General features: G+C 39.3%; 1 protein-coding gene across 4 annotated transcripts in view; it reads right to left on the bottom strand.

The window, feature by feature from the left end:
• atp8a1 (ATPase phospholipid transporting 8A1) overlaps positions 1–14,363 on the bottom strand; it is a 222,770-nt gene that overhangs the window by 3,168 nt on the left and 205,239 nt on the right. For 3 of the 4 annotated variants that reach the window (XM_088343544.1, XM_088343546.1, XM_088343543.1), the window contains 3 exons: positions 10,430–10,518; positions 10,184–10,276; positions 2,913–3,004 (listed from right to left, as the gene is read on the bottom strand). In XM_088343544.1, the coding sequence (XP_088199670.1) occupies positions 2,913–3,004; positions 10,184–10,276; positions 10,430–10,518 (274 nt within the window). Of the gene's footprint in view, positions 1–1,219; positions 1,272–1,481; positions 1,502–2,912; positions 3,005–10,183; positions 10,277–10,429; positions 10,519–14,363 lie in introns of all 4 variants that reach the window. The other variant, XM_088343545.1, reaches the window with a different exon arrangement.

Genomic DNA, 14,363 nt, shown 5'->3' with positions numbered 1-14,363 from the left:
TATAGTCACATATTTTATTGATCAACTTTTGGGAATTTTATTGCTAGTAAATGTTATTGCACTATTTTTTTAAAAATAAAATAATAAATCTTTAATCTTTTTGGGTTATATATTGACACGTAATAAGAATGCTTAAAAGGCTTACCATAGTTTTAACGAATATAAGACACTGCCTTAAATAAGGCTAGCAAAAGGCTGTTAGCATGAACCACTGACGTACATTTTGAAGTCTATAACTGGTTCGCAACCACCAGGCCGGAAACCGGTATCGAACCACAAGAAAAGAGATACAAAATGACATACCTGATGATATCGTATTGACCCTTTTCTATACTAACATATTTTATTGATCAACTTTTGGGAATTTTATCGCTTGTAAATGTTATTGCGCTGTTTTTCACTGCGCTATTGTTACAATACACTAAAAAAAATAGGCCTGTCTCATAGAACTACCTAGTAAATATTTATGTCCATTTATCATGCCACTATTTTTACTATCCTAATCTTCTCTTTTAGGTCTTTATTGCATGTTAATCCTGGAGTGCCATGTCTAATCTCAATTTAAACAATGTTCACTACGTGGTTATCAATGGCAAAAGACTAGTGTTTGATTTACATGACTTTAATAATTATAATAATTAAATAATGATTTTTTAAAGGGAGTAGAGAACCCAAAAAACTTTACAATCTTTACTAAACTTTACTAAAAATTCTACTATCAATGTTAGTGTTCACTTACAAACAATTTCAGTAATTGAACTTTAACTTTGGGGCATTTTGGTAGTACAGGTTAAATAAATGTGTACTGTTTTTACTATTGGACAAGTGCAAAGGAGATTTAATGGCATACCAGTTATTTATTTTGCCTCGTTGTTGCTGTTCTTTGACCACCACACCCTTTAGGGCTGATCTGTTTTTGTAACTTTGAAGTTTTGATACAAAAAAGGGGCTCAGTTGACTGTAGGAAGGGATGGAATTCTCTTATCTGAACACCTCTCTCTCGGCCCTCCTTGCAAGTTCAAAATCCGTATATGTCTTCTCGCCTTATTTTGACCCTAAACACTAACAAAGCTAACCCTTAGCGCACTTCAAATCTCAGTTGAGTGGTTCTCATAGCGGAAAAACCCCCTGAAAATCTTGTTTTTCTCCTGTACCAAGGTAAAAAAAGAATCACAGTAAGCCGAAACAATACTGAAGCTACAGGTTCCTACTGTCTCACCTTCACGTCATAAGAGTCGCTCAGTACCTGCAGGCCAACTCAAAGGAGCGCGCTGTGCATTGTGGGTAGAGGGGTAATAACAACGCAACATTTTTGTCACAAACGGTGGCGCTCTTGCTAATAGAAGGCACGGCAAAACACACCAGGGAGGAAATTGTGGGCGGAGGAAAAGAAGCGGGGGGAGGAACGACTATTCGGCTATTAAAGGCAGAGGATGCGGTTTAAAGCTAAAAGCTTAGCTAGGAATAACAAACAATCACACCTCAAGTGTCTCACCCCCACCTATGAGACAAACACAAACAAAATGATCAAAGAAAGGACAGGAGAAAAAAAGGAAAAAAATCAAACTTATGCGAGCTTGTGTTTCAACCGATCCACAAAGTTTGTTCGGTGGGTTTTTGCTATCAAAAACTCCTTTGGAGTAGTGGAAGGACACGATTTGTTAACGAGTTCTGTTCTGACGGTTGCAATGTAACCCAGATTTCTATTAGAGATGAACTGCAGTTACTTTACTTAAAAATAATATGTATGAAGAAACAAAATACAACACATTATTCAAATTTGGAGATTTGCAAATGTATACTAAGCGAGCATTGTATGAAGGTGTGGTTGTATCATATGTATAAATATTATTATACATTTTACTATAAAGGATTTCATTAAATTCAAGTTACATTTATCGAGTGCAATGAAGATTTTCACTGAGTGAGCTTCAGGTCACGCCGTTCCGAATGAGAGTATTTTGTTTAGTTCTGTTCATAACTGGACTCTGATGGAGAAGGCCAGACGCACAGGGACAGACATCGACATAAGCGAGGTTGTCGGGCCGGGCTAACAGCTAGGCTAAAGGCTAAACGCCTCTCCCATCCATTCTCCAACGTTCGCTCTCTGGACAATAAACTGGACCATTTAACAACTGGAAGTGGCATCGAACCGCGAGATGACGAACTGCTGCGCTAAAATTCTGACGAAGACATGGTTAATCTTATCTATCCCGGCTGACGTTCAAAGTAACTGCGGGTCAGATGTATCGACATTTCGTTCTGTATACACGTGTATACGAATGACAATAAAGTAAATCTGAATCTGAATCTGAGACGCTCTTCTCCGAGATGGTGGGACCACGTTGGGGCTTTTCCTGGTACGCCCATGGGAGGAACCGGCACAACCGCTTGCGGAAAAAACGTGGGCCGGGAGAACTTTCAAAAGATCGAGAGAGAAGGCTCGACGGAGACTCGAGCGACACTAATTCAGCTAATTCGGCTAATTCGATGGAGTTCACTTAGTTAATTTGTTTAAAAAATTAAATCTGCCCCCGTGTGGAAATGCTGGTCTCTTGTCCATATTTTCCCAAAAAGAAGAGAGCACGCATTGTTAGGTGAATGAAGGTTGTGATTGGTTAATGGAGTCAGATAAGTAATTCGAACAATTTGGTAAACGCTATATTTAAATAATTGAATTCCTAACAGCGCATAGGCCACTGAGAGGACATTCAAATATTGTACTAGCCTCTAGTGTAGCAGCAGTGTGTGTGTGTGTGTGTGAAGTCTCGATACCGTGATAAACATGGTTTGGGTCTTTGCTGAGGGATATACGCGTGTGAGTGCACAAGAAAAGTGAAAACACATTTGAAATGAATTCTACCTTCAAAAGATTTTCCCCAAGAGAAAGTGAAAGAAGTTGAGCAACTCACGGAGCAAGTTCTGCTGCATGGACTCGCTGCGGTACAGACTGACGGTGCTCTTCTTGAAGACATTTTTCAGTAGCTGGGCTCTCTCCGTCAAGCTGCACATCAAAACGCACACGGACACACACAAACGCACACAAGCGCACACAATCAGCCAGTGTGTTACGGGCGCATGCTGAGGAGTTCCTCTTTTAACCAGGCGTTCATCCAGCACCTCTACCTGCTGGCTCCGGCTCCACGTAGAGAGACAAAGTGGCCGAGACGGGCTTTGGAATTCATGTAAAGCTAACAAACGTTTGGCCGATCGTACTCGGATTTTCTTTCGTTTTTTATGGCTTCCTTACACGTGTTTCTGTACGAGCGTGCGGGACAGGAGCCAGACCGAGGGATAAATTTCAGGCAGCGGGAGATCTCACACAGATCTGCTTCATGCTAATGGGCCCTGCAGGCCTGGAAGCATCGGACAGCTGCATCAATACGATTTTAATACTCTGTGGTTGTATCCAGAGGCGGGAGTACGTTTACTCTGTTACTTTTACTTGAGTAAGTTTGGGGAAATTGTGTATTTCTGAGTTTTTTGAAGTCCCTATACTTTTACTTAAGTAAATTTGTGAAGAATAAACAGTACAGATAGATACAGAGACTGAGATAGATAGATAGAGAGACTGAGATGGATAGATAGATAGATAGAGTGAGAGACTGAGATAGATAGATAGATAGATAGATAGATAGAGTGAGAGACTGAGATAGATAGATAGATAGATAGAGATAGATAGATAGATAGATAGAGTGAGCGACAGAGATAGATAGATAGATAGATAGATAGATAGAGTGAGCGACTGAGATAGATAGATAGATAGAGAGAATATAAATAGATAAATAAATAGATAGATTGAGTGACCGACTGAGATAAATAGAGAGAATATAGAAAGATAGATAGAGATAGATAGATAGATAAAGAGACTGAGATAGATAGATAGATAGATAGATAGATAGATAGAGTGAGAGAGAGAGAGAGAGAGAGAGAGAGAGATAGTTTATTCATCCCCTTAGGGAAATTCACACTTCCAGTAGTATCCTTGTGTTAAAAAATAAAAGATATAGAATACAAAAATACCCAATATAGCGTGTTCATAAAGAGCATTTAAATAGTGTTACGAAAAATACACGCTGTAATAAAATAGGGTAATATTAAAATGTGGGGTTGGGGTTTAATGTGGGCTTTTACTCCCCTGGGTGGAGTTAAAGAGCCTCATGGCATGAGGGGGAAATGATCTCCGCAACATTGAAGTTGTTACTTCGTTACTTAATAAATGCCCTTCATATAAGTATGCGTCTGTCTGTCTCCGCTACGGCGCATTTATTGTGACGCAGAACATCGCCAAGCTCTACTATGTCTAACCAATCAAACGCAGCAGCCTCGTCACGTGACCATATTCAGCCTTAGCGGGGGAAAGTTGTTTACGGATGAACCAGATGGAAAATGTCGCTTAGCAATTCAGACTATGAAAACACAGAAGAGGAGGAGCACCTTGGCCTCACGCCAAAAGCAGGTTCCCCTTAAAAAGTATATCCAATATCCAATAATATCCAATGTCTCATTTGTGTCCCTCAACAAACGGAGATTCCTGCTTTCAAGAATTTAACATGGAATTTGAGGAATTATGTAGCAGTAAGTTCCCTAAATTCGAATTTTAACGTTACTGTGGTTTTATTTGGAATTTACTAATTGCTTGTTTTAGATAGATAGAGAGATAGATACTTTATTCATCCCTGCAGGGAAATTCACATTTCCAGCAGGAGTTAAAGAGCCTCATGGCATGAGGAAGAAAAGATCTCTTCAGTCTGTCCGTGAAACAAGACTGTGACAGCAGTATGTCGCTGAAGCTGCTCTTTTATTCTTGTTTTATTGTTTGATATTCTGTGTACAGCGAACTTGGATGTCCTGAAAACTGCTTTGAGGTAAAATGTATCCTTATTATCCTCAATCAGCCAGCGTCTTTAATCTATTCTTTTGATTGATACTATTGACATCCGATTGTTTATCAAAGCACTTGAATTTACATTGATTATTTTAATCTACTTTCGAATTAAATGTATCTTTTTGTTGATTGGATGGACTCTGATAATTTGATGATCTGATTGGTTGTTTTAAAAAATATATATATATATGATTTTGCTACAGGTTCTCAGTACTTGAGTCCTTTTTTCACCAAGTAATTGTTTTACTTTTACTCAAGTATTTGGATGACTACTTTTACTTCTAATTCAGAATAGTAACTAGAGTAATACTACTCCGAAGCAACAGTACTTTTACTTGAGTAACAATTTGGGCTACTCCATCCACCTCTGGGGATGTATCACAGCGGATCACATAATGAAAATCAGTTTTGCCAATGACATGATTGCAGAAATTACAGTCGAAAGAGGCGGATGGAGAGCAATCAAAGTAGAAGGATTTAAGGATAATTGGGAGAATTTGACTGGATTCTCCTGATTGCACGATTCCATCATTCTTGAGCCTAGTCTTTACATTTTTTGCCCATCGGGAATATTTTCATACGCTTATGATTAAAATCTATTTTCCTGGCCAGTGTCTTTTTTTAAAAAAAATCCTGGTTCAACTTAAAGTTACATTTGTTTTACATCAGTTTCTTTTGCGGTTTCAGAAACAAGTACCGTATTTTCCTTACTATAAGGCGCACCTAAAAGCCTGCATTTTTTCCAAAAGCTGACCAGGCACCTTATAATACGGTGCGCCTTATATATGGATAAATAGTGAGTCGCAACAAGGGTAAGTAGCCGTCGACTCGATTTCCCCCCTGTAGAAGTAGTTCGCGGTGCATGCTGGGATATATATACCAACGTTTCATTTCCTAACCAATGAGTCAATCATCCTTCTAAACGGTCACTATTGGCTAGTTATTTAGAGGTAAAGGAGGCGGATCCTTTTTATCATTTACAGGCTCGCATAGGCTAAAGGGGCGAAACAAAGCCTGCAATTGGCCGAAAAAGATGAATGTGAATCACAAGTTAGGTTGCTCTATGGCCTATAGAAAATAATTTTATGGGGCTAGCAGCTAGCATCAGGCAACGTCTATTGATGCTTTTCGGTGGATTTCTTAAAATTTGTCGGCATTATCGTGTGTTTTGGACTACGTAAATATTTTACCGGGTTAGATTCCCTGCACTCACGGATATAAGGAGACCACGGTTGCGTATCATCATTAAACGTGATGGCTGCATGATGACGTCCTTGGTGCGCTACCCCGGGTTTATATTTTTTGGGATATCTTATCATATTGATCATGATTCTGTGTTGAGTATATTTTGAAATGGTTTATTTCTTGAATCCCTAGAGGTGATATGTGGCATGACGTATTTCAGTGACCGGTGACATCGTACAGACGCCGTGTCTACGTATCTGAAACACCTATTTGCTTCTGAACAGTAAAGTGGTAAAAGGTTTGACTGACTTATCTGCCTGTTCTGTCGACGTTCCTACTGTAGCGCCTTATAGTGCGGTGCGCCTTATGTATGGAAAATCTTTTGGAGGTGCGCTTTATAGTGCAAAAATAAGGTAAAAATACTATTTCTTATGTATAGTTTTTCGAATTGCATATGAAGAGTTTAACATTTGAATTTACCAACGTGGTGCCTGGAGTAGTGATGAGTCAATGGTATTTTCTAGGAAATTTGATTTCCAACTGTCAGTGGAAACCATTGACATGATTATTGTCTTTAAATATACTGTCCATGCTACCTATACTGAGTATAACCTGGTATTAACATAATAGTAACATAGTAATATCATAATAAGTTTTAGAAACACTTTTTGTGCTAATCAGTAGCAAAAAGGTAGCTCTCAACTTTAAAAAGGTTGGTGACCCCTGTCTATGTGAAGTAATATATAAAAATAAAATAGAATAGTAATGAAAAAACATACATCTTTAATAATGGTTTGAGTGTATTATTATGTTTATTTTCTGTATTTTTAATGTAATTTTCATTGAGAAATTAATTGTAACCAATTACACTTAAACAAAAGAAGAGTATAAATGTTTAAAATTAGGGATTGCCCTGTACCGATTTATTGAGTTGAAGGAATAATACATTGCAATAAATTCTGTACAATTTTGTGGAAAAATACAATACGTGATATCGTCATCCAGATGTGTCTTCACCATGTCTGTTAAGTTTAGTTTAGTAGACACTCAAGATAAGGAGAGGAAGTCATCGATGGATTTTGAATGCTGAGGTCTTAAGTTTTTCCTTGCCCTCATGTCGGTTTTAGATCAAGGGATGGTGTTATAATAGTCTTTACAGCCCTTAAAGACTTCTTGTGATTAAGGGCTATACAAATAAACATGAATTGACTTGACTTGACTTGTAACTCTTGAAATAGCAGCATCTCGAATAAAAACAATACAATAATAAAAAGTCAATGTTGACATTTTTTAAATTAACATTTACCAGACAAACGAAAAATATGTGGTATCTCTTTTGTCAGTAGGCTAATAACTTTCTATCAGGTTGATTTAGAATAATACTCAAATGCATTGGTTAATGTGAATCCTTAGATATTTAAAAAACTACACAGGAAATTTTCTGGGCAGCTAAAATATAGTCTGTGGGCTGCAAATGGCCCTATGACCGTAGTTTGGACACACCTAATTCAAACGTGATAAGATGGGAGTCTTTATCAAATATCCCTATTCAAAACATTTAAATCAGGGGTCTGCGACCTGAGGACAGCTGAGGTGCCAGTGGACCTGTTATGAAAACACCCCACCAGTGCTGGGTCATTGAGATTTTCTAGTAAAAAGACTTTTTTGTGTTGTATTATTTGCCCTTATGTAGGGTTTATATCAGGGGATGGTGGAATAACAGTCTGTGGTTTGCAATAGTCTGTGCAAGCCTTTGAGACTCTGTGATTATGGGCTATAGCATTAAAGCGGCGCTGCCACGAGCGGCTGCCTTTTCCAGCAGCTGCCCTATTGTTTTATTGTCTGCTCCAATCTTCGGTGTTTTTTCTTCCCGTTTTAACAACTACACTATGGATTACTTCTATCCTATGGACATGGGTTTTAGCGCACAAAAATGCGTCTAATCAAGGGTTCAACCCCTTGCCCTGAAGAATTCTCGTGCCGGTGTGATGAAGGGGCCTATCGTGGAAGAAGAGCCGGAGCTAGCTCAGCGGCTAGCGGCGTTATAAGTCTTCGGTACCATCCGTAATCATGGTAAATGCGAACTCACGACCAAATAAGATCATCGAGTGCTGGTGGAAAACATCGAAGCGCACAGGGAGCGCAGTTGCTGTGTTTTGCGGAAACGTGGCTCACGTTTAGCATTCCGGACGCTAACGTGTAGCCACCCGGAACTATCCGGCTTCAACGCCGCTAAACAGAGACACGAAAGCCGGGGGGAATCGGAGAGGAGGCGGACTTGCTAACACGAGGTGGTGTATCCCTGGATTTTCACAAAGAAAAGATTTCCATCTGCCGCAGGATGTCGAACTTTTGGACTAGCGTGACGTCATCCACTCCGCTACAAGCACCCCTAGGGCATCATGTTAATCTGTTAATAAACAACGGGGTAGACTGCTGAAAGTGTGAATTTCCCTACGGGGATGAATAAAGTATCTATCTATCTATATATCTGTCTATCTATACAAATAAACATGACTTGACTTAACTTATCTCTCTTTGTTCTTTCAACTCTTTCTTTTCATCTTCTTCTTTCATCTCTTTATCCTTATCTATTCTTTGTATCTTTTTCTTTCTTTCAATCTCTTTATTTTTCTCTTTTTCTTTCAGTCTCTTCTTTCTACTAGTAAAAAATGAACCTGGTAATAGCATAGTGACAACATAGTAGGCACTACACGCTAAATTATTATTTTAGAGATATATATATATATATATATATAAAAGTAGCTCTCAGCTTGAAAAAGTTATAAGACCCCTGATTCAAAATATCTTTCAAAGACTTGCACGCGATTCAGCTGCAAAAATAGGTTCGGAATTAAAAATTTTATTATAAAAGTGAGAAATAAGAAACAATGCCGGCAAAATTGTTATGGTTAGTAGACAATTATATTCTGAGTTTGATATAAGATGAATTTTTTGTAACTTTTGCAATAGATTAGTGAGAAGCCAAGTTTTAGATTCACCGCATGTCACCTGCCATGTTAATATTAAGTAAAACGTAACAGGGAAGAATATTTGAGTTGTGTGTAATGAAGTACCGTATTTTCCACACTATAAGGTGCACCGGGTTATAGGGCGCACCCCCAAAAAATAGTTTTTGGTCCTATTTTTGACATACATAAGACGCACCGGATTATAAGGCGCTACAATGGGAACGTCGACAAAACAGTCAGATAGTTCAGTCCAACTTATTACCCCCTTAACATTCCCAAAGCTTGCAAAGAAGCAAATACGTGTCTCAGACATGTACGGAAACAGTGTCTGTACGATGTCACTCAAAAGCATCGTTCCATCATTCGGAAGGTTAAGGTCTTGGGATTCAAGAAATGCCAACCATTCCTTAGTATCTATTTTCTTTTTCGCTCGCAACTTTACTGTGCATATGACAATAAACACTTGGAATTGAGTTTAATTTAAAAATAGACACTCCATTCCATCCATTATCTGCACCGCTTATCACAGAAACATCGAATTCAGTCTGAAACAAGATACAGGGACAATATAAAACCCGGAGTAGCTCACCGAAGTCGTTGTGATCATAATAATGTACAGCCAGTGTCCTCGTATATCCGTGAGGGTAGTAAATCCAGGAGAATACAATATTTACAAATACAGAATAGTAAAAAATGTTTTCTCTCTGCTGTAGTGCAACCCAACATGTGATTCACATTCATCTTTTTCGGCCAATTGCAGGCTTTGTGTCGCCGTTTAAGCCAATGCCAGCCTGTAAATGATAAAAAGGATCCGCCTCTTGACCTCCGAATAACTTTAGCCAATAGTGATCGATTCAAATGATGATTGACACATTGGTTAGCCAATGAAACGCCGGTAAATAAATCCCAGCATACACCGCGTACTACTTGGCGTTCGGGGAAAAATCTAGTCGGCGGCTGCAAGTTAGTTGGAAAACTTTGCAATTTTAAAATTGATCCATAAATAAGGCGCACTGTATTATAAGGCGCATGGTCAGCTTTTGAAAAAAATAAAGGCTTTTAGGTGCGCCTTATAGTGCGGAAAATACGGTACTAGGTTTAATTCTATATTTTGACGTAAAGTTGAAGAGTCACTCACCTTTTCCCGTGAACTACAGCTCCGGGATCTTTGGATAACGCTTCTAGCTCCTGTACCTCATCCACCAACGTCTTGAAAAACACTTTCTTTACCCTGCAACACACAAAAAAAAATCACAATCATAAAATATATACCAGATGCAGACGGGTGAAACAACACAAAATTCATGGAAGCCAGAACCCGAAAGCGATGACAGGAGGAGATCCTTTAGGAATTTCCTCACGTTCGGAGATGAGAGAGACTCACACTTTGTAGGCCACGTCAAAGACCAGCGAGGTGATGGGGATGAAGACCAGGCCGGTCCAAAAGACCCCCGAAGAAAACATCATCTCCGCCTAACAGGCGCACACACAACACAGGTGAGTGTAAGACAATACAGGAGCTTAGCGGTCCATCAGATAAGCAATGTTCCCTCTAAGCTGGGCTCAAAATTGCTAACTAAGAAGCGAATTAAGTCAAAGTTACAGTGCATGAAGGTAAAAATACACGGGTTCCCCTGACGCCGTGTTCTAAATGCGGTATTTTGAAGTCGAACGAAGTTGAGTAAAGTCGGTAGAGTTTTTCGAGAACCGGCTTCTTCAGCTCGGCTCACTAAAAAGAACCGGCTCTTTCGGGTCCCAAACGGCTCTTCGGGTTGTTTTTTCTTCTTTAATCCCTACACGACCAAATAGTATGTAAAATTGTGCAGAAAAAATGACTTAAAGGAAGGGGGGAAATAGAACAAAAAAGAAAAAAATACCAAAATGAAAAAATAAACAAGAGAAAAAAGAAGGACAATTTCAGAAAAAGCCAGAAAAAAAGAAAAGAAAGAAACACAGTAAAAAAAAGTAAATAGAGAACAAAAAGAACAAAGTAACAGTTAGGAAAAAAATAAACACAATGAGATTTTTTTAAAGGAATTAAAAAAACAGGGGAAAAGAAGAAAAAGTTTGTGTTGCATTCAAATAATTACCAATTACACCAAGTCAATCTTGTTGCCAACTTTGTACTTTCACTAAAAAAATGTGATTAAACACAGTTCTGTATCGTGCAACCGACTCAATAAGCCCCCAAAAATGTTAGTATTATGCGACAATAGATACCAGGAAAAAAAAAATGAAAATCTTGTGAAAGAATTGTTGTAAAAACAAATGACGTTTGTAGGCCGTACAACCTTTTGCAATAGTACTTTAGTCAATTCATTCAAAAGTGAAAAATAATTTTGCATTGCCGGGAACTCCGCAAAATGTAACGTGATGTCAAGTTTTGGACATGTTTTATAATGACTCAGTTGCCACACTCGGGTTTTGCCGTTGCTCACTGTTGTTTCAAGCGTAGCTCACCGACTTTGAGTGAACGCTCAGACCCGTGGAAAATTACAGGGAACATTGAGTGGAAGGGCTCTTAGAAAAAAGCAACACCTGATAACAGCCAACCTTCACCAGGGTCTTAATGAGAAGCATACATGACAAAACAAACTGTTGTGTTGTGGCTCAAAGAGCTTGGAGCTAAATGTGGCGTGACTAAATGATAACATGATTTTGTGAGGACCTAGTGCAGGGGTGTCAAACTCATTTTAACTCGGGGGCCACATGATAGAACAAACGTTCTCTCGGGGGCCGAACTAGTAGTTAAGAGAGAAACAAAAAGAGAGAAAGAAATAAGAGAAAGGGAGGGAGAGAAAAGGAGAGAGAGGGTGGGAAAAAGAAAGAGAGAAAGGGAGAAAGAGAGAGAGAAAAAAAGAGTGAGAAAGGACAGGAGAAACAAAAGAGATCAAAAGAGAACTAATGAGAGAGAGGCAAAGAAAGAAAGAGAAAGAAATCCAAAGAGAAATAGAAAGAACAAAAGAGAGGAGAGAAAAGAGAAGGGGGGGAAGTGAGAAGGGGAAAGCCAGAGAGAGAGAGAGAGAAAAAAAGAAAAGAGGGAGAAAGGGAAAAAAGAAAGAGACAAAAAAAAAGGTAAAAACAAAGAGAGAACGAGACAAAGAGACACAGAGAGTGAAAGAGCGAGAGACAGTGAGAGAAAAAGGGAGGAAAAGAGAGAGAGAAAGAGAAAGAAATACAAGTACAGAGTCCTTGCAAAAAGCACCTGGCTTTGTCAACATCAAGTGAATATATTTCATCCTGCAGCTTGTTTTTCTCTTGCACTTCTCTGAGCATTGTCTCGCGGGCCGGATTCGATCCCTTAGCGGGCCTGATCCGGCCCGCGGGCCGCCTGTTTGACACCCCTGACCTAGTGGCTCCCTCTCAGGCCTCCCAGGTGGAGGAAGTCCATGCGAGGGGTGGAGGTGTCGCTTTCACCTGAATCCGAGAGCTTTTTTAATGATACGCTCCATGCGAGCACATCCAGTCTGCCGCCTATTTCGAGGAATTTTACTCTCCTTGATAATCTCCTTGATTGTGATAGCATCGTGGGTGTATATCAGGAGGCGGGGCCTCGAGAGCCACATAGATTTGTCTGACGCGTAATTTTCTGTGGCGTTTCAATGTCGGGTGGTTAACACCAGATTTTTCAGCAACACTGAATTAGTGCTTGGTTCAGTCCAGTCAGTATATATATTTAGTATACATTCTCAACTACAGTTTACAACCACAGTGTCACACTAACCATTGTCTGAAACTCATGACAAAAAGTTAGCGGACACCAGGGCAGACAACTCAGAAATGTTGCCTGCCCCATGTTTCACAACTTGAAAAACAATAAGATGACTAATCATAAAAAAAAAACCATCGTTGAAAAGTATTAAGGATTGATAATCAGAATATATAACAGAACAACACTTTCAAATTAAGTTCATTATAAATCTGCGTATAACATTCATTGCATGTATATGACATCGCTGTTTTCCATCTGCCATCTGTATGTACCTGTATTTACTCGTCTTCATTCATGCAATGTTTGTGTTGCGTCGTCTGCTACAAGCCACGTGAACTCCGCTTTCCACGATGCTTTTAATGTACATTTACGTTTTGTAGCGTCATAAATTTTGTTCGCTTCTTTTGAATATTTCTTCTGGAGCTGAGGTTTTGGCTTGATTCCTAACCACTTATCCATTTTTATTGTCTTCTCAGTGGGTCTATTTTGGAAAATGATATGCAAATACATGACCTTATAATGCTCAGGGAAGTCCAGACGCATGAAGTTATTCGATGCAGGCTTCTGATTGGCTGCCGAGTATGCAAATTACCAAATGAACCGAAATTGAAATTCCGAAATTTCCAAACCGAAGATTTTGAAATCGGAATAAAGCAAAAGTTTGATTTGGGGGGAAAAAAAACCTTTAGTTTTTTTTTTATTTTTTTTTTTTTAAAGTTGTTGGCCACCCGGGCGGAGACGTTTTGTAAGTTGTACGCCCGACGTAAAAGATGCACACCCCGGGCGTCCGGGCAGACCTTATTTCAGACACTGCACTAACATACCCTGTTTTCGCAATAAGTCGCTAAGCATCCTGTTAAATGGAAGCTCATTAAACAACGCAAGTTCACTGTTGAAATGAAGACCCAAAAACGCTAGCAAACTACTAAAATCAATTTGATTGGGTGAGCAGAAAAGGTGGGCGGATCTCTGCACACAGCGCAAGGCAACCTTCTCTCTCTCTCTCTCTCTCTCTCTCTCTCGCTCAGTGCAGTCTGTGACGAAGGTAAACAATGATATCTTTATGGTTTGCAGTATTTTGTGACATTTTTACAAAAGAACTTTGCACCTTGTTTTGAAACTATTTAGGACAAAAACGACAGTCAAAATGACATCGAAAAACCATAACCCAAATCCAACAGACAATTCCTAAAAATAAGTCAACATCCTGGCTTTTACGAAGCCATTCAAAGTTGTTCCCAGATTTTGCCTCAATTCAGCAAACCACCAGTAAGGCACCAGCAATAGCTATTTTTGGGCTTGTGTCGCTAGCTCATGGATATTTTTACAAATAACCTGAAGTGGTTCCAAAAAATGGTCCATGAGCTTCATTTATAATAAAATAAATACATGAATAGTAGATTAAAAATTGTGGATGGGATGTGGGTAGGGCCGGTGGGGTCGGCCTACTTGTTGTCCTGGTGGTGTTGTTCCGGGCCCCGGGGGTGGAGTTGGTTAGGATGGGGGATGGGAGAGGGATGTCGCCGAGTTGGGGCCCTAAACCCTTTTTGATAAGGGACTCTTGCATGCTAAGTTTTCCACTAGACCAACACCTACCAAGATTCAA

This window comes from Urocampus carinirostris, chromosome 9 (assembly GCF_059441175.1).
Source record: "Urocampus carinirostris isolate Australia breed hairy pipefish chromosome 9, RoL_Ucar_1.0, whole genome shotgun sequence".
Taxonomy (NCBI): domain Eukaryota; kingdom Metazoa; phylum Chordata; class Actinopteri; order Syngnathiformes; family Syngnathidae; genus Urocampus; species Urocampus carinirostris.
This window is presented reverse-complemented; position numbering and strand designations above follow the sequence as displayed.